Source organism: Pan troglodytes, chromosome 5, assembly GCF_028858775.2.
Source record: "Pan troglodytes isolate AG18354 chromosome 5, NHGRI_mPanTro3-v2.0_pri, whole genome shotgun sequence".
NCBI lineage: Eukaryota > Metazoa > Chordata > Mammalia > Primates > Hominidae > Pan > Pan troglodytes.
This window is the reverse complement of record NC_072403.2, coordinates 63,228,135-63,247,876: the sequence shown is the minus strand read 5'-3', so window position 1 is coordinate 63,247,876 and position 19,742 is coordinate 63,228,135. Positions and strand designations below refer to the sequence as shown.

Genomic DNA, 19,742 nt, shown 5'->3' with positions numbered 1-19,742 from the left:
TCTTAAAATTCTAAGAGATGAGCGAAGTATGATATTAGTAAACTGTAAAAATCATTCTTACTCTCCAATAGAGTTTTTCTTTTTTAAAAAAGAGATTAAAAAATTAGGTGAAAAATGATTCCCAAATTGCCTATTCATTCAAGTTTTAAGGAAGAATTAAATATAAATGCATACAATTTTCTGTATATCCAACGACATCTCACACTATAAACAGATCATGTGCTTTTTAACAACTTTCAATTAATTTACCTATTTCTACAACTGCAACACAGTCCCTGCCCTCATGGGCACACACAGAAAGTCAAACAGACCTACAGGGTAAATTGTGTGATACTGCACCAAATAGATAGCTTACATAGGACATATTAGATGAGCAGGTAAGAGGGTTTACTGCAATAATATAGGGAAGAAACATGAGTTCTAGTCCAAGCTCTGATACTGACTAGACTTATTTGGTGAATTTAATGAATGCCTCTAAATCTCAGCAGCCAGATCTGTAAAGCTGAGAGAGGGGAGGAAGAGAGGCTAACTGACCCTTAGGGATTCTTTAGCCATAGTATTTCATGATTCTAGCTTATTAAGGTGGTCACAGTGGAAACAAAAATGCCCAAGTAGAAGCAAAAGATGATGTGAAGGCAGAGTAACTGGAAATGTGTGGTGTAAGAGAAATAAATATTGATCACCACACTCTAGGCTTGAAAGGCTGACTGAATGATGGCCCAACAGTCGAAACGAAGAAGCTGGAATGGGGCAGGACTTTAAACTACTGGCACTCACTCATAATAACTAGCACATTCTTTTCAAAGGAAATTGTGGGGTTGCAGTTATCAAATTGTAAAATGAATTTAAACTCTTCCCTCTTCCCCTTCTGGAAGGGTTCATGTGAAGTAGTTATCTGAACTGAGTGGGGAGGGGAAACTGAGGTGGCCAAGCACAGGATGATGGAATCTGAGTAGGTTAAGGAGGGCATTCCCATAGGAAAAAACGTAGGCTTACAATGTCAGAGCCCAGTGGAATCACAGAGAGACCATGAGGCGAGACACCACGATGTCAGAGGTCAAGAGAAGCGAAGGGGGGCTTCCACGCAAGGCAGCAATCCAAACAGAGTGTTGGGCCAAATGGGTGATGAGGGTTTCCTGGCAGGGGATAGCCCAGTGCAGGGTGTAAGAACCCAAACAATGCAAGGAGGGTATTCCATTAGGAAAACAGCCTGTAATGGGAGGTCAGAGTCCAAGCAGGGTTGGGAATGCGTCTGTGGAAGGAGACAGCCCAGGAGAGAACATTGGCACACCATTAGTGCAATGAGGACAGTATCTGTGCAGAAGACAGAGTAGCTGTGGTGATGAGAGGCTATAAAAATGGATTAATTAAATATGTATATAAAGCTCAATGCGACATATTTAACAAAACCTAGGAAGTATTTTACATGTTTACATACCTTATAAATGGACTCAAACCCCAACTTAAGTCCACTTAAACTTGGTGATGAGGCAACAATCTCCTGTTCTCGAAGAGTCTTCTCTTCATCACTTATCTAAAAAAACATATTTTAAGCTGTTACAAAAATTTGAAGTCCTCATTCAGTTTCAATAAAATGATTTCCTGTTTTAATGAATACTGTTTACTTTTATTAAAAATTTTAAAACCTTGATATCTCAAATCATTTCTAACATGATATCTGAATCACTATCATTAGTGAAGGCAAAATACAGAAAAAAACCTAAATTGAATATTCTTTCAAATTTCAACCCTGCCAATTTCTGAAGGTATACATCAAAAGAACAGTAGCAGACAAAGAGAAAATATTTTAATGAGAAAAAGGAAAAAACTTATCACAAAAACTCAGGTTAATATAGACTAAAAATGAGCATTATCCTAATTTGAGTTATGTTAACATATTAAAATATCCTAATTGAGGTTAGAGTGGTTTGACTATTTCTCAATTTTCTAGCCACATAAGACAATTCCAAACTTAAAACACTAGTTTTTCTAGGAACAACTATAAATTTATTATCTCAGACTGATTATGGCTTTATAAAAAATTGATAGATCTGATTAGTACAAGCGTTAAACTTCTATACCAAAACATATATATATTTTTGTAAATGAAGATGAAATATAAGTGACAAACTGAGGGAAATATTTACATCATCTGATGTGTGAGTTAGCCTCAGTAAGCCCCTAGTTGGCAGTATGTAAGCTTTCATAACCCAAAAGTAGTAAAACATGAACAGCCAATAGTTATATAAGTAAAAATAATAAATGCTAAATTAAAATAATAATGTGTACTATTTTCCATCTATCAAAATGGTAAAAGTTAAAAAGATTTAGAATACACAGTGTTAGGACAATCTTTGTGTACCATACTTTGATAATATATATCAAATAGCCTTTAAAAACGCAGATTGTAACTATTTTATTTTCAGATTAATCACAAGTAAATAACAGGACAAGCACACAAATAAAAACGTTTCTTTATTACAGTGTTATTTATAATAATAAAGAAAAAAACTAAATGTCCAACATGTATCTAGTTAAACAAACTGCAGTAGAACTTGCTGTTTCAGTAAAACAGGCTATATTATTTAGGTCAACCTCCTAGAGAAAACAAAACAAAACAAAACACTGATAAAATTTTTAAAACATCTTTACAGCACAGAAAGTTAATATACAAAGTCAGGCCCACACAAAGTGGGATATCTGACGAGAGACCTTCCTGCTCAAATGATGTAGGATATCAGGGAATCCCAAGCCTTGAACTTGTTTTAAGGCGGTACCTGATTCAAATGCCCAGGCACCTCGCAAAAGCAAACTCAAATCCTCTCTGGAGGAACCTTCACATTACACCTCAAAGTATTCCTACAAATACATTTCCAAATACAATGTCAAGCATGTTGTATTTTATAACAAGGTATAGAATAAAACTATACTTCACGAACAAAAACAACAGGGAAGAATTCACAAAGTTTACAGATAATAACTATGCTACCATGTGTACAGAAATAAAAGACAAGCACAAGCTGTATGAAGTGGAAACTATAAAAAGTGATTTTTTTTTTTAAAGCAAAAGGCTGGGCACGGTGGCTCACGTCTATAATCCCAGCACTTTTGGAGGCCAAGGCGGGAGGATCACTTGAGTCCAGGAGTTTGAGACCAGCCTGGGCAACACGGTGAGACCCCATCTCTACAAAAAAAAAAAATTAAAACATTAGCCAGGTATGGTGGTATACACTTGTTATCTCAGCTACTTGGGAGGCTAAGGTGGGAGGATCGCTTGAGCCCAGGAGTTAGAGGCTGCAGTAAGCCATAATCACATTACTGCACTCCAGTCTGGGTGACACAGCAAACCCTTATCAAAAAAAAAAAAAAGAAGAAGAAGAAGAAAAAGCTTTCTGATGTGCCGTTTTACATCACTGAATGGAACCTGGGTTTTCATTAACAAGGTTCCAAACACACAGTTTGTAGAATCTAAGAAATGACATTTCTGAGCCCATTGAGCCCTTACAGGAACATACAAACATCCAGCCCTTAGACCTAAAATCAAGCAATGTGCACAAAACCTTCGTGATGTGTTGTTTTATATCACTAAATGAAACCTGTGTTTTATTAAACAGGTTCCAAACACACATTTAGATGAATGTAAGAAATGACATTTCAGAGATGATTAGGCCTATATAAGGAAAAAAAGGAAAAAGAAAAAAAATTTCTAGAAATAGACAAAAAAAATTTAGGCACAGAAATTTAAAACTCAATGGAGTCAGGAAGAAACCCCTGAAATTCCTGTAGCTGTGAACAATTACTTGAGGATGAACCAGAACCTTATCAGCCTTCACATGGATCTACAACCCATTTTCAACTTATCTAGTGGTTCTGAGATCTCAGATCCCAGATTTAAATTAAAATTGTCCTGGACCAGCAATGACCCCAGGCCAATGAAAAAAAAAAACAAATGAAAACCCTTCTAGAAAGATATAATCCTCCTAAGCTTCAATATACTCCACAAATAACTTTCGAAACACAATCTCCAGCATACAACAGTAACAAAGCACACCAGGAAATGAGACTCCATGAATAAAAACAACATAGGTAAGAACAAAAAAGTATCAAGATTGAAAAAGAAGAACTAAAACTCTATTTGCAGATTATATGATTTAGTATACTTAGAAAATCCAGAAGAATCCACGACAAATTATTAAAACTATTGGCCTAATTGATTCAGGTTTCTGGATTCAAATATAGAAAAACCGGCAGGGTGCGGTGACTCACACCTGTAATCCCAGCACTTCAGGAGGCTGAGGCTGGTGGATCATGAGGTCAGGAGTTTGAGACCAGCCTGGCCAACATGGTGAAACCCCATCTCTACTAAAGACACCAAAAAAAAAAAATTAGCTGGGCATGGTGGTGCACGCCTGTAATCCCAGCTACTCAGGAGGGTGGGGAAGAAGAATTGCTTGAACCTGGAAGGTGGAAGTTGCGGTGAGCCAAGATTGTGCCACTGCACTCCAGCCTGGGCGACAAGGCGAGACTCCGTCTCAAAAAATAAAAAATATAGAAAAACTAATTGTATTTCTATATGCCAGCAACAAAATTCAGTAAGGGAATTTTTTAAGCTACAATTTACAACAGAATTAAAACTATCAAGGATCTAGGAATAAATCCAACAAAATATGTGCAAGGCCTTCACCAACAAAAATATAAAACCTTAGAGAAACTGGAGAAAAATTAATTAACAGAGATACCCTAAACATCAACCAGAAAACTTAATATTGTAAATGTTTTAAATCTCTTCAAATTAACCTATAGATTCAACACAATCCCAAACAAAATCGTAATAGCTTTTGTGTATGCCTCTGTGTGTGGACGTTCTGGTTCTAAAATGTACATGAACATGCAAAGGGCCAAGAACAGCCAGAACAGAAATAACAAAAAAAAGAGTCAATCCAATAGAAAAATTAGCAAAAGACATTAACAGGCACTTTACAAATGAGAAAACTCAAAGAGCCAAAAAATGTATTAAAAGATGCTCAACCTCCTTAGTCATCAGGGTTTGAAACCATAATGGAAACCTCAATGACATACCACTACATGACAATTAGAATGGTTAAAATATACAAATGGCCAGGCATGGGAGTTGGCATCTGTAATCCCAGCTACTTGGGAGGCTGAGGTGGTTGGATCGCTTGAGGCCAGGAGTTTGAGACTAGCCTGGGCGACTAAGTGAGACCCCCATCTCTAACAGGGTCTTGTTTGTTCACCCAGGCTGGAATGCAATGGTATGATCACGGCTCACTGAGTAATTGAACTTTCTGAGTAATTGGGACTACAGGCACAAACCACCATGCCCAGCTAATTATTCTTAAATTTTTTTAATATTATATTTTTTCTTATAGAGATGGGATCTCCCTATGTTGCTCAGGCTGGTCTCAAACTCCTGGGCTCAAGGGATCCTACTCCCTTGCCCTCTCAAAGTGTTAGAATTACAGATGTGAGCCACCATGCCTGGCCATTTTTTAAATTTTTTATAGAGACACGGTCTTACTATGTTACCCAGGCTAGTCTCAAATCCCTAGAATCAAGTGATTCTCCCACCTTGGCCTCCCAATAGGCTAAGATTACAGGCATAAACCATTATACCCAACCTAAAAAAAAATTTTTTTAATTAGCTGGGTGTGATGGTGAGTACCTAGTAGTCCCAGCTGAGATGGGACTACAGACACACACCATTACACACAGCTAATTTAAAAAAAAAAAAAAAAAGGCTGAGGCAGGAAGATCTCTTGAGCCCAGGAGTTTAAGGCTACAGTGAGCTATGATCACACCACTACCCTCTAGACTGGGCAACAAAGGAAGGGTCAGCATCATCCTTATACCAAAATCTGGCGGAAATACAACAAAAAAAAAGAAAACATCAGGCCAATATCCTTGATGAACACTGATGCAAAAATCCTCAACAAAATACTTGTAAACTGAATCCAGCAGCACATCAAAAAGCTTATCCACCATGATCAACTTGGCTTCATCTCCAGGATGCAAGGTTGGTTCAACATACACAAATCAATAAATGTGATTCATCACATAAACAGAACTAAAGATAAAAACCATATGATTATCTCAATAGATGCAGAAAAAGCCTTCAATAAAATTCAACATCCCTTCATGTTAAAAACTCTCAATAAACTGGGTATTGAAGGAACATACCTCAAAATAATAAGAGCCATATATGACAAACCCACAGCCAATATCATACTGAATGGGCAAAAGCTGGAAACATTCCCCCTGAAAACCCGCACAAGACAAGGTTGCCCTTTCTCACCACCCCTATTCAACATAGTCTTGAAAGTTCCTGCTAAGGCAATCAGGCAAGAGAAAAAAATAAAGAGTATTCAAATAGGAGGAGAGAAAGTCAAACTATCTTTGTTTACAGATGACATCATCCTATACCTAGAAAACCCCATTGTCTCAGCCCAAAAGCTTCTTAAGCTAATAAGCAACTTCAGCAAAGTCTCAAGATACTAAACTAACATGCAAAAATCACTAGCATTCCAGCTGAGTGAGGTGGCTCATACCTGCAATACCAGCAATTTGGGAGGCTGAGGCAGGTGAACCACCTCAGGTCAGGAGTTCATGACTGCCCAACACGGCGAAACCCCGTCTCTGCTAAAAATACAAAAATTAGCCGGACATGGTGGCACACACCTGTAATCCCAGCTACTCAGTGGGCTGAGGCAGGAAGATCACTTGAACCTGGGAGGTGGAGGTTGTAGTGAGCTGAGATCGCACCACTGCAGTCCAGCCTGGGCAACAGAGCAAGACTCTGTCTCAAAAAATAAATAAATAAATAAATAAATAGCATTCCTATACACCAACAATAGCCAAGCCAAGAGCCAAATCAAGAAGGCAATCCCATTTACAATTGCCACAAAAAGAATAAAATTCCTAGGAATACAGCTAACAAAGGAAGTAAAGGACCTCTTCAAGGAGAACTACAAACCACTGTTCAAAGAAATCAGAGATGACACAAACAAATGGAAAAATATTCCATGCTCATGGATAGAAAGAATCAGTATCACGAAAATGTCCATACTGTCTGATGCAATTTATAGATTCAATGCTAATCCCATCAAACTACCACTGACATTCTTCACAGAATTTTTTTAAAACTATTTTAAAATTCATATGGAACCAAAAAGGAGCCCAAATAACCAAGACAACCCTAGGCAAAAAGAACAAAGCGTGGCATCACACTACCCTATTTCAAACTATACTACAGGGCTACAGTAACCAAAAGAGCATGGCACTGGTATAAAAACAGGCACATAGACCAATGGAACAGATTAGAGAAACCAGAAGTAAGACTGCATGCCTACAACACTTGATCATCAACAAACCTAACAAAAACAAGCAACAGGGAAAAATTCCCCTATATAATAAATGGTGCTGTGAGAACTGGCTAGCCATACATACAAAATCGAAACTGGACCCCTTCCTTATACCATATACAAAAATCAACTCAAGATGGATTAAATACTTAAATGTAAAACCTAAAACTATGAAAACTATGAAACTATGAAAATGTAAAACTAAAACTATGAAAACCCCAGAATTGGCATTACCAATCAGGACATAAGCACAGGCAAAGATTTCATGATGAAAACACCAAAAACAATTGAAACAAAAGCAAAAATTGACACATGGGATCCAATTAAACTAAAGAGCTTCTGCACAGCAAAAGAAACTATCAACAGAGTAAACAGACAATCTAAAGAATGGGAGAAAATTTTTGCAATCTATACATCTGACAAAGGTCTAATATCCAGTATCTATAAGGAACTCAAATTTACAAGAAAAAAAAAAAAAACATTAAAAAGTGGGCAAAGGACACGAACAGACCCTTCTCAAAAGAAGACATACATGTGGCCAACAAACATATGAAAAAAAAAACAATGTCAGTGATCATTAGACAAATGCAATCAAAACCACAATGAGGTACCATCTCACACCAGTCAGAATGGCTACTACTAAAAAGTCAAAAAACAACAGATGCTGGCAAGGTTGTGGAGAAAAAGGAATGCTTTTACACTGCTGGTGGAAGAGTAAATTAGTTCAACCATTGTGGAAGACAGTGTGGGGATTCCTCAAAGACCTAGAGGCAGAAATACCATTGAAGCCAGCAATCCCATTACCGGGTATACACCCAAAGGAATATAAATCATTTTATTATTTTATTATAAAGATACATGCACACCTATGTTCACTGCAGCACTATTCACAATAGCAAAGACATGGAATCAACCCAAATGCCCATTAATGATAGACTGGATAAAGAAAATGTGGTACATATACACCACAGAATACTATGCAGCCTTAAGAAGGAATGAGCTCATGTCCTTTGCAGGGACATGGATGGAGCTAGAGGCCATTATACTTAACAAACTAACACAGCAACAGAAAACCAAATACCACATGTTCTCATTTATAAGTGGGAGCTGAATGATAAAAACACATGGACACTTGGTGGAGAAAAACACACACTGGGCCTTTTGGAGGGTGGGAGGTGAGAGGAGGGAGTGCATCAGATGCTGGGCTTAATACCTCACTCACCATTTATTATATGAAAGTTGAAATACAGCAGAGGATGAAGTTTAATTGTGTCAATCTAGTAGATTATTCAAAAGTTGATGATGACTGAAATCCATGTGTACTATCTACTAGTTACTATGCTATTTTACTTATACTATCTCACTTAATCCTACTAATAACCCTATAAGCTGGATATTATCCTAGTTTTATAGCTAATTAATATGAGTAGAAACCAAACTGGATTTCCAACCAAAGTCTATCCAATGCTAAGGTCCACTAGGCCATGTGGTCTCCAAACAAATAAACAGATACTACTTTGCAGGAAAGCTAAACAAACATGTAACATTAAAAGCAATGGAAGACAAATTCATCAACTGGAAACTTTTACCTCAATTCCTCTTTGGTGATGGACAAGATAAAGATACAGAAACTAAAAATGTAATACAACTAGATGCCCTGAGAAGTTTTATAGGTAAAAATTTTAAAGGGTCAGAGCACAAATTACAGATAATCAACACTCATTGTAGAGTATGTAAATTGAGGTTTAGCAATAGCAAATATTTCCCTAAGAGCTAAAGCCAGATTATTTTGCTTTAGTATTTGCTATGTTTACATATATCTCTGTTGACAGTAACTTCTCTACTTAATTGACTATTTACCTTTCACTTTCCATTCCATAAGGGAAATTCTCTGAAACTCAAATAGGCAACCAGACACACAATGCAGAAAATATCTGAGAGGAAGTAGCTATTTTAAGTTTTAGAGCCAAGCTATAATTCTCAAACAGCAATTAATGAAGGAAGAAACTGATTGGTGAGATAGGGTGAAAGGAGAAGAAATCTTCATGTCTTCACAATGCTCTTTCATTGCTTTTTAAGTAAGCATCCAATCTAAATATAAAAATATATTTCAAATTTTCCCAGTAAACATTTATCTGAAATTAAATAAAATTTTAATATACATCTCTGTGTTCCCCACTATTAATAAGAATAATTATAATTGATTACATGTATTGTTTGTTGCCCAAATAAATCTTGCCTAGATCTGGCAAAACTGAAATTGAAGCCAAATGTGTTAACCTGTCATGATCCTTTTATAATCACCTTTTACCCAGCAATAAAGAAACTAGTATCTTTGAACATACAGATGTTTGTCCTAATATTGTTTTAGGTTCTAACTAAACAAATCCCACATTAATAACTAAGTACCACTAATACTTCACCTAGCATAATATAGTATCTCACCTTTCCCTAAATTCAAGTATTTGTATTACTGATACCACAGTTATTTCTAACTTGGTAAGCAATTAACTACTTACCAAGTAAATGTCAGGGAAGCACACATCAGTTCAACTGCCACACAACAGAATACTTTAGCTACAACAGACTTTACATCTCCAAATAGTCTTCTGCCTTGGAAATATACAAGATATAATTTTGAAAAAAAAAACAACCTCAAGAACTTAAATAAAAATTAGAGTTTAACGCAATATTTCTTCTCATTGAAATCTACCCCCACCCAAAGAAGAATAAAAGCTATCTAGTCTTGCTCAGATTAGAAGTTATAGATAAAATTCTGGGCTGGGCGCAGTCACTCATGCCTGAAATCCCAGCACTTTGGGAGGCTGAGGTGGGCAGATCACCTGAGGTCAGGAGTTTGAGCCCAGCCTGGCCAACATGGTGAAACCCCATCTTTACTAAAAATACAAAAATTAGCCGGGCATGGTGGCCCACGCCTGTAATCCCAGCTACTCAGGAGGCTGAGGCAGGAAAATAGCTTGAACCTAGGAGACAGGCAAAGGTTGCAGTGAGCTGAGATCACACCACTGCACTCCAGCGCGGGTGGCAGGGTGAGATTCCATCTCAAAAAAAAAAAAAAAGTTATAGATAGAATTCTAAGGAATTCAATGTGTTTCTAAACTTTTCGCCCAAAGTAAGCAAACACACTCTAAATCATGCACTTCGATCTAAATTTCATGTCACTTCCTGTTTCATGGCCTATGAGTAAATATTCTGGTTTTCTTTGATGAATTAAAAAATACATCCATTTGTCAAACAAATTCTAAATCTTCATTTATCTATTTAGTTACAACCAAAATGGAAATGGAAAATACAAGACAATTCTCATTGAAAAATGTAGGATGACTGTCTGAAACTTTATTATTAAATAATTAGTATAAACTGCTATTAACTTCATTATTTTGAAATCCTAAAATAATCCTGAATATTCTCTTTACTCTTGCTTTCTCCTTAAAAACTATTGGACAAAATATAAGGATATTTCATTTATTTAGGTTCTCCTAAATGAGATTACCTGCCACATACCTAAAAAAAATACTCATTCTCTGAAAGAGCAAGACAAGATTAAATGGCTTCCTACTTCTACTAACAAAGAATACAAGTAAAAACAGATAGAGTGGAACAATTATAAAAGCAGAGTAAAGTAGTAGAGAGAATAGTTTTCAAAATCATAGAAACCTGTCTTTGAATCTTAAACAGGTTAGTTAACCTCTTTACACCTTAGTTTCTTCAGGGATAAAATGAAGAAAATCATACCTATCTCATGTAGCTTTTCTTGGGATTAAATAAAGTACGTGAAGTGTGTACAATAGGCCTAACATACAGCACACCCTTAGTACATGGTAGACACTTGTTACTACCTGTAATTTACATTTTGATTAGTTTCTATATTTCAGGCTTTTTCCTCAAGTAATAAAGTGAAATGTTTACTGCAACTAATGCAGTTTCTATAAACTTGTCATTTCATTAAACTAACACAGGTCTTGGTGTATAGGGGAATTCAAAATAACTGATAAAAGCCAGCTAGGTTATCACTGCAACATCTTATAATCAAGGTGTAGTATGCTTCACAAAGTAAACATCCTCCTAAAAAGAGGTGTATAAATAAATGGCTCAACATGAAACACACATTTTTTGAGTGACTTACATTACTATTTTAGAGATGCTCAAACTTCACTCTGATTAATGTTCAATCAACAGAGACTCTGAACATTCTAGCTTTGAAGTTCTGCTCTTGCCACTACTACTCATAATTCCCCACATCTCAATCCCTATTATTCATATCCACCCACTCAACAGTCAATACCTGAATGTTTCAAATGGTAGCACATGGTATAATGGTATAGTTTTTTATCAAGTAAAAATTACACTGGGTTTTAACTGTTTTGGCAAAGTTATATTTCCATATTCCAAAATTATGTTGTTTTATATGCTGCCTTGCTAATAGAATTAAGGATTTTAGCTGTGTGTCTTTTTCTTTTTTATATTCTTCATCAAACCAGGAACTGAGAGAGGCAACTTCACTCTGTTGAAATCCTGAAAGCAGATTAAGGAGCAGCTCTAGAGAGGCAAATACTCTACACAGTAAATAGAAGGGTAGTGGATGTCTGTGTAGACTGTATCGCTATTCACCCTGTACTGAGTCCCTCACTGAGGGAGAATTATACACCCCCTACCTGCTGAACTAAAGCGTAGCCAAGTGACTTGCTTTGGCCAGTGAAATGTGAGTGGAAGTGACGTGTGTCATTCCTAAGCAAAAGCTTTATGAGCATGTAGTTTACCCAGTTCTCTCCTCCTTTTGCCACAGCAACTGGTGAAGTTCCGGTATACAGAGCCTACTCGATCTGCCTGAGTCCAGGGACAAAATGACACACAGCAGGGTTGTAGCTGGCCCATGAAGACATAGAATATGAACAAGGAACAAACCTTTCTATAAGTCACTGAGGTTTGGGGGTCATTACCAATGCATAACCTAAACTGACTGGAATAGTGACCTTCATCTTTGCATCACACATTGTCATCAATAAAGTTTTTTCAGCACATACTTCCAATATATGTATATTTATTTATAAATTATATGCATGTATTACTGTACATTCTGCACTTAAAACATGCCATACCCACCCCCAAAATGTGGAACGGATGAGACTAAAAATATATGTTGTATTATTTATTTCTTTCCCACATTCCCAAATGATCATCTCGGGGATGCCATGTTGGAACCACTAGTCTAGTACACTGGCCTCAAAAGTAAAGATATAAATAAGGCTTCCCAGAGATTTAAGCTTCTATAAGCTTCCAATCAACAATACTCAATCACGTTTATAAATAGTTTGGATAGTTTTCTATTTGAATCTACAGAGCTCTCTTAGACCCTGCTCATTAAGTAAGTATGTACATTACTTGCCAGTGAAGCTTTTTAAAATTACAGATTCCTGGTGCCACCCAGACCTACAGATTGAAGCCCTGAGGTGTATGTTTTTTTTAAGGTCCATTACTGGTTCGACATACATCACTGGTCTAAACAGGATATCCCAGGAAAAGAATCTGCTTTTCTAAAATAAATGTATGATATATATATATATAAAAAATATATATATATAAAATATATATATATTTTTAAATTATATATATATTATTAAATATATATATATTATATATAAATATATATAATATATTATATATAATATATTATATATATAAATATATATAATATATATTATATATAATATATTATATATATTAATATATATAATCTTTTAATTATATATAATATATATTATATATATAAAATAAAACAATAAGGAATCATTTCATTTATAAAGAAATTAAAACTTTGTGAATAGATCAAATGCTGAAAGCAAATATCATAATTTTTAATACTGTTATCATTTCAAATAAATATAGGTTCTATATTGGTAGCAAATACTGTGATTATAAAGGGCAATTTGTTTCCCAAATGCACTGTGATGTAATCATCAATCTGGAGTACATGGGGATTAAAGATGGCTGCAAAGTCTTTGACACATTCTCTGTTGAGAGCTAAGATCTATTTGCCCTCCCCTTGAATCTGGCCTGGCCTGTGACTACTTTGACAGGAACGAGTGATGCCCTGCCAGGCCCAGGCCTATTTTTTGAGAGGACTGGCAGATTCTGCCTTGTTCTCTTGGAGTCCTAGATCACGAAGTAAGAAGTCCAACCACCTCGTTTGAGGGATCACATGGAAAGGCTTCCAGCAGAGTCCAGCCTTTTAGAAGTCCTCACATATGCACAAGCATGTGAGTAAAGCTGTCTTAGACATCCTAGATCAGACTAGTTGTCAACTAAGAAACCCCATATATAATACTATGTGGAACAGAACAATTGCCCTGTAAGCCCAATCTGAATCCCTAACCCTCAAAAGTGTGAGATATAATAAGATGGGTATTGTTTTAAGTTTTAGAATTAAGTTTTGATTTTAAGTTTTAATGTTAGGTTTTGTAATTGTTATTTTAGGTTTGGAGGTATTTCTGACACAGTGATAAATAACCCAAATATTTATCAACCTAAAATAAGTTAAACATTTTTTTCTATCTGTAATCCAATTCTTACAACGTACTTTCTTCATTTAAATGTATAAAGGAGAGCCATATAATAGGAAAAAACTTTAATTGGAAAATCTTTAACAAAGAGACAAAAATAGAAAATAAAAAAGGAAATAATTACCACTCTGTGGTTGAATTAATTAACTAAAATTGATAGGATAGTATGGTACTTCACTCACAAATTTTTTTTGTCATATATAATCATCCAAAACATTAAAAGTTAGAAAATGAATAATTTAATATCCTGACATTCTAATTAGTATGTTGATGTCTCAGTAATACTGTCAAGCTAATCAATATAAAAATCAATTGTCTGGTTACTTCATTACTGTTTCTTTTTTAATAGCATAGGCACATTTGGAATATAGTAAAATTAACACTAAAAAGGAAAGATTATTTACTTATACTAAAGCATATTTCTTCTCTTCTACAAGAAAACAAATATTTTTGAAAGAAAATAGGTAATTTAATCAAGACCTCTACCTCCTTGCTATCTCATGAGAACACCGTGCTAGCGTAAATTAACATAACCTTATTCCCTCCTTTTTCCTCCACCCTAGCCAGCTGCTCCCCACTTACAGATTATTGCTCTCCACGTTTCAATGCCTCAAGTTCATCATATCCTTCTGGCACCTCATTATGGTGACCAACCATCCCAGTTTGTCCAGGAATGAGAGGTTTCTAAGGATGTGGGACTTTCAGTACTAAAACTGGAACAGGCACGGTCCAAATCCAAATCTTGTCGACATCATAACATCCACCTTCTTGCCACTGTCCAAATGGACTGCTACACCCATATGGATGATCCAGTCAACACTAGTTTCACACAGTCGCCGGCATCCTCTGACCCACTCACACTCCACTTCTGCAGCCCACTCCCACGATCACAGCACAATTCACAAGCAACGCATCACCCCTACCCTCACACATTTTCCCCAACCACATCTCCATGTCCTTCCTGCTCACTTACTCCATTATCCCCACTACACAGGCTCTTTGTGTCCATCAAAGTTCCTTTTTATCCCAGGCCTTTAAACTCTTTCTAGTTTCAATTTTCTTCCCCTAAAATACTTTGCCCTCCAATTATACCAACCTATCTGCACTTCCTATAGCCCACCATGTCTTTCTTTCACTTCTATGACTTTACACATATTTACCACATCTGAAATGTCTTTCTATACCCTGTGTTTCTACTGGCAAATTTCTATGCAACTAACACGTTACCTCTGCAAAGTTGCACCAGATTTCCTCAGGCATAGTTACTCCCACATCCATGCTGGTACATACCTGTCTGCTTGAAGATATAGTTTTTTTTATATTATTTATGTACAATACTATAAGCATTTATATCGCCCTCACTAACATATGAACCTAAGCACGGGTAAATATGTCATAACGATTATATTCCCTAAGCACGGGTAAATATGTCATAACGATTATATTCCCAGTTTTTTTTTTTTTTTTTTTTTTTTTTTTTGAGATATGGTCTCACTCTGTTGCTCAGGCTGGAACAGCTCACTACAGCCTTGATCTCCCAAGCTCAAGCAATTCTCCGGAATCAGCCTCCCAAATAGCCTGGGATTACAGGCGTGCTAACGCGCCACCATGCCCAGCTGATTTTTAATTTTCTGTAGAGACTGGGTCTCATTATGTTACCCAGGCTGGTCTCAAACCCCTTAGCTCAAACAATCCTCCTGCCTTGGCCTCCCAAAGTGCTGGGATCACAGGCGCGAGCTACCACACACAGCCTATATTCCCAGTTCTTACCACAATACCTGATGAAATGTTTACTGACTGAAATATACAAACTATGGAAAGTGACAATATTCAAACTGAAGAAATACAGAAAAGCTTAGAATAAGAGAAAAATAAATATTCTGTGTGATGAAACCCCAAAAAACTAAAAATTATTAATGATAGGATGTAATAAAATAAATTCATCAAAAGATAAAAAACAGATTAATTCACGAAAAGGCACAAAAATTCATACACACAAAATAATGTTCAATTCCGCTAATAATTAAAGAACAGTTAAGAAGTTGCTAGACCAACAAGCAGTAATAAGGCAGTCCTAGAATTGGCACTGTGACAGAGATAGAGGGAAAACATGCAATTAAGAAAGATAGAAAGGAAATACCAAGAAGTTATGACAGAATCATGCCTGAGTGAATGTAACAGCAGTGCCTTTAATAAAAATCATCTTTCCTGACAGTTTCTCCAGATGAGCACAAGGGTAGTTAAACAAATTAAAGAAATAATACTTCTCTATTAATTTGATATAATAATTTAAGAAGCTATTTTAACTTAAATTTTTAAAAAATCTTTATAATTCTTTAGACCGTCACCTCTCCAGCCCAGTAAGCTGTCTTGACTTGACGCTCAGAATATGTTAAGGGGACAGGGGAACGATTTGCAACATCACCAACAGCACAGCAGCAGATGGGCTCCGTGCTATTAGCAGTTTCTGATTTCTTAAGTTATTCAGATCTACATCTCACTGAAAACAACAAAAATGATGGACAAAACACTTAAAAATATTAGCTTAGCAGCATTTAAAAAATACTGTTAAACTAATATTTAGTTTAAAAGGGAACTTGCTGGCCAAATTTTGAGGCAAACCCAGGAGAACTAATGCCATTTTTGCTCTGAGGACATTAGTAAATGTCATCTCCTCACACTTCAGATCTTCAGTCTCAAGGGGCAAGGTAGCAAAAGACAAGGATTAGGGCCTGCCAAGCGGAAGACTCTTGCAAGAGGCCCTCCCTATATTAAACTGGAGACCCAAACGATAACATCTTCAGAGAAAGAGTGAACTAGAATTGACCCACCATCTCTCTCCTAACCACATAAGAACGAAGGGCAAGCTGACTTGTCACTGAGCAAAGCAGGAAAAGAAAAAGGTAGAAAAATGAAGTTTTTGAGAAGCTGTGGCCACCCTAAGTATATATGGTGTGGATGGGCCAGAGACACAATCCTAAATGCGGTTTAAAAAGTTTCCTTGACTTAATACCTGACATAATACCCCTAAAGTAATACTCCCAGAAACCTGGCAAAAGCAAACACAGTACCTCTCAGAGGAGAGCACATTCACCCTGAAAATGTCCTGAAAAAAGGCTGTGGGAGGGCAATAACCAGTTAAAGATAACCAACCACTCAAGGAAATAAGGCAACATGGGTGAAAGACAATCACAAACCATAACAGGAACAAACCACACAGATTTTAACTCTTAGAATTATCAGACAGATTAAAAAGCAACCTACAACAAATTTGAAAAAGAAAAGCAAATATTAAAATATCTGCAAGGAATAGGAATCCACAAAAAGTAACATAGCAGATGTGGAAAAAAAAAAAACAAATAAATTACAGTAGCCAAAATTTAAAATTCAATGGGAGTAGAACAGACAAAACAGAATAGAGAAATAACAAACTGGGAAATAGTTCAGAAAAAATAATCTGTAACTCAGCAGAGAAAGAACAAAAAGAAGGAAGACACAACCTGAGGATGAAAAGTGAATAACTAAGAAGACCTAAAATACAGTTGACTAACACACCAGACAGAGAGGAGAAAGAACAGGTAGAGGGAAGTTTAAAAGCAATAATGGCTGGGAATTTTCCAGAATTAATATAAGACACCAATCTACAAATTCAAGAACGCTGGTGAAACTCAAGCAGGATAAATAAAAAGAATTCTACTCCTAGACAAACAGAATATTTAAATCAAACAAAAGTAAATTAAATAGAATATCTTAAAAGGAGGCTAAGAGCAGGGTGGCTATCTTACCTTCAAATAAGCTACAGTTAGACTAACAGCTGATTTCCCCACAGCAAGAGGAGAAGCCAGAAGACAGCAGAGTGATATATCTTAATGTGCTAAAAGAAAGTACATGCCAGCCTAGAATTCTACATCCAGCAAAAATGTCTTCCAATAAAGGAGACAATCTCTTATTTCTTCTTTGGATGAAAAGGTATAGTATATAGTAATAAAACATAAAAAAACACATTTCACTTGAAACTAATGCAACATGAAGACAGACATGTATGGAAAGATGAACATTTAATGTTTTCTTATATGTCTCCTTTATACTTATAAACATATGATATTTTAATACTAATTGCTTACATATATAATTGTGTCATGGTTCTTCAGTAGATGAGTAGACCCAAGGGTGATGGACCATTTCTATGTTTTCTTGGGTCTCCCCTCTACACACTCTCACCCATACTTTGCCCAGTTTGGGAAATACTAGCTACTGAGATGGTCAATAGTTCATGACTGAACTCCTAAGATCATAATTCACTTTTACCCAAATGTAGTTGAAATTTTATTTCAATAATTTAACATTAAATATTAGATTAACAAACTTTCTGATCTTATATTACTAAACCTTACAAACAGTAAATATTTAATGAATGATAAGCAAAACTTTAATGAGAGTAAGCATGCTTTCACAAGTGAAATTTGTACCCACCACCACCCCAGTTTCCCTATGAGCTAAGTTAAACTGATCAAGTCTTTGAAATTTGCAACCGTTTCTTTAATTCCAAACTATTTATTTCAAGCACCCAGTTAATTGGCAGAATGCCTATTTTTTCACACAGCTTTCTCTTACTGAGCTTCAAATTTTCTTCTTTATGATATCTCCTTTATGTTATCTTCTGCAATAACCTTTTGGTGCACAATTAAAGGCCTCTCAAACTCAATCTTCTTTGAGGCTCCAACTGGCAAGTGTTTTCCAAAAAAAAAAAAAGGAAGTAATTTCCCTTTCCCATTTTTACAATGTAGCCCAGTAGAAAACTGTTCAACTTAACTTGGTTCTACATTTCTAAATCATGCAGCATCTTGGACATTTTCAAGATCATTGAAAGAGAGGCAGCCAGATTCTGATTCATGAAAGATATAATGATAACCGAAGTCTTCCAAGTCAAGCAGCTAACAGTAGCATAGTACAAAAAAAAATATGGCTTTCCTTAGCTGGAGAGGAAAGGGAGAAACTTGCTTTGAGTCAACATGAACCACTGATGCAGCCACGTTTATTCAAGCAATAAGAGTAAGGAAAAATAAATTCCAAAAAATAAATTGATTTGTAGCAATTTTCTCTTATAGACCATAGGAAATCAAATCTTAGGCAATTTTTAATAAGTCAGGTGTTACTAAATTTATATTTCTATCGTATATTTCAAATTCATATGGATGGTAGAATACCAGCTATTTTCTTACCTGGTGTGAAGGGAAGGGAGGTGTTTATTCTAAAAGATGCTCAAATATATATATTTGTAACTGAAAATATTAGAAGTCAGCTCTATGGCTTTGACAAAGGTATCCTATTTGTTGACCCAATTCAATATTTTTAGTTCCTCAGAAAATTATTCAGACATTTAAAGTTGCAGTTGGCACATGATATTCCATCCATTGGAGTATCTCTGCTACCTCCTTTCTGCCTTATCTTTTAAGATGCTGTTCACAGCTGTCAGCTCAATGACGCCTTCCTACATTAATCCAGCCCATGGCAATGCCCACTTTTTTTTCCCCCCTATAACCCTTGTAGACCATATTAAATATTCTGACACCGGATTATTTTACCTTGTTCTGTTTCCTGAAATCAGTCTTTTCCTGCTCTCTTCAACTATAACCATGTTAATGCAAATCTTCCATAACATACAACATAATGCTGGACACACATAAAGCATTTATTAAATATTAGCTATAAAATAATATAAAGGACAACAGTGGCTCCAGAATTTCTACATAGGATGTGCTTAGGAGTGGGATTTTGCTAG

At 35.9% G+C, this 19,742-nt stretch overlaps 1 protein-coding gene across 6 annotated transcripts in view; it reads right to left on the bottom strand.

Annotated features, from left to right (window-relative positions):
* PRIM2 (DNA primase subunit 2) overlaps positions 1–19,742 on the bottom strand; it is a 328,903-nt gene that overhangs the window by 264,477 nt on the left and 44,684 nt on the right. For all 6 annotated transcript variants that reach the window (XM_054686809.2, XM_054686810.2, XM_054686812.2 and 3 more), the window contains one exon: positions 1,439–1,534. In XM_054686809.2, the coding sequence (XP_054542784.1) occupies positions 1,439–1,534 (96 nt within the window). The remainder of the gene's footprint in view (positions 1–1,438; positions 1,535–19,742) is intronic.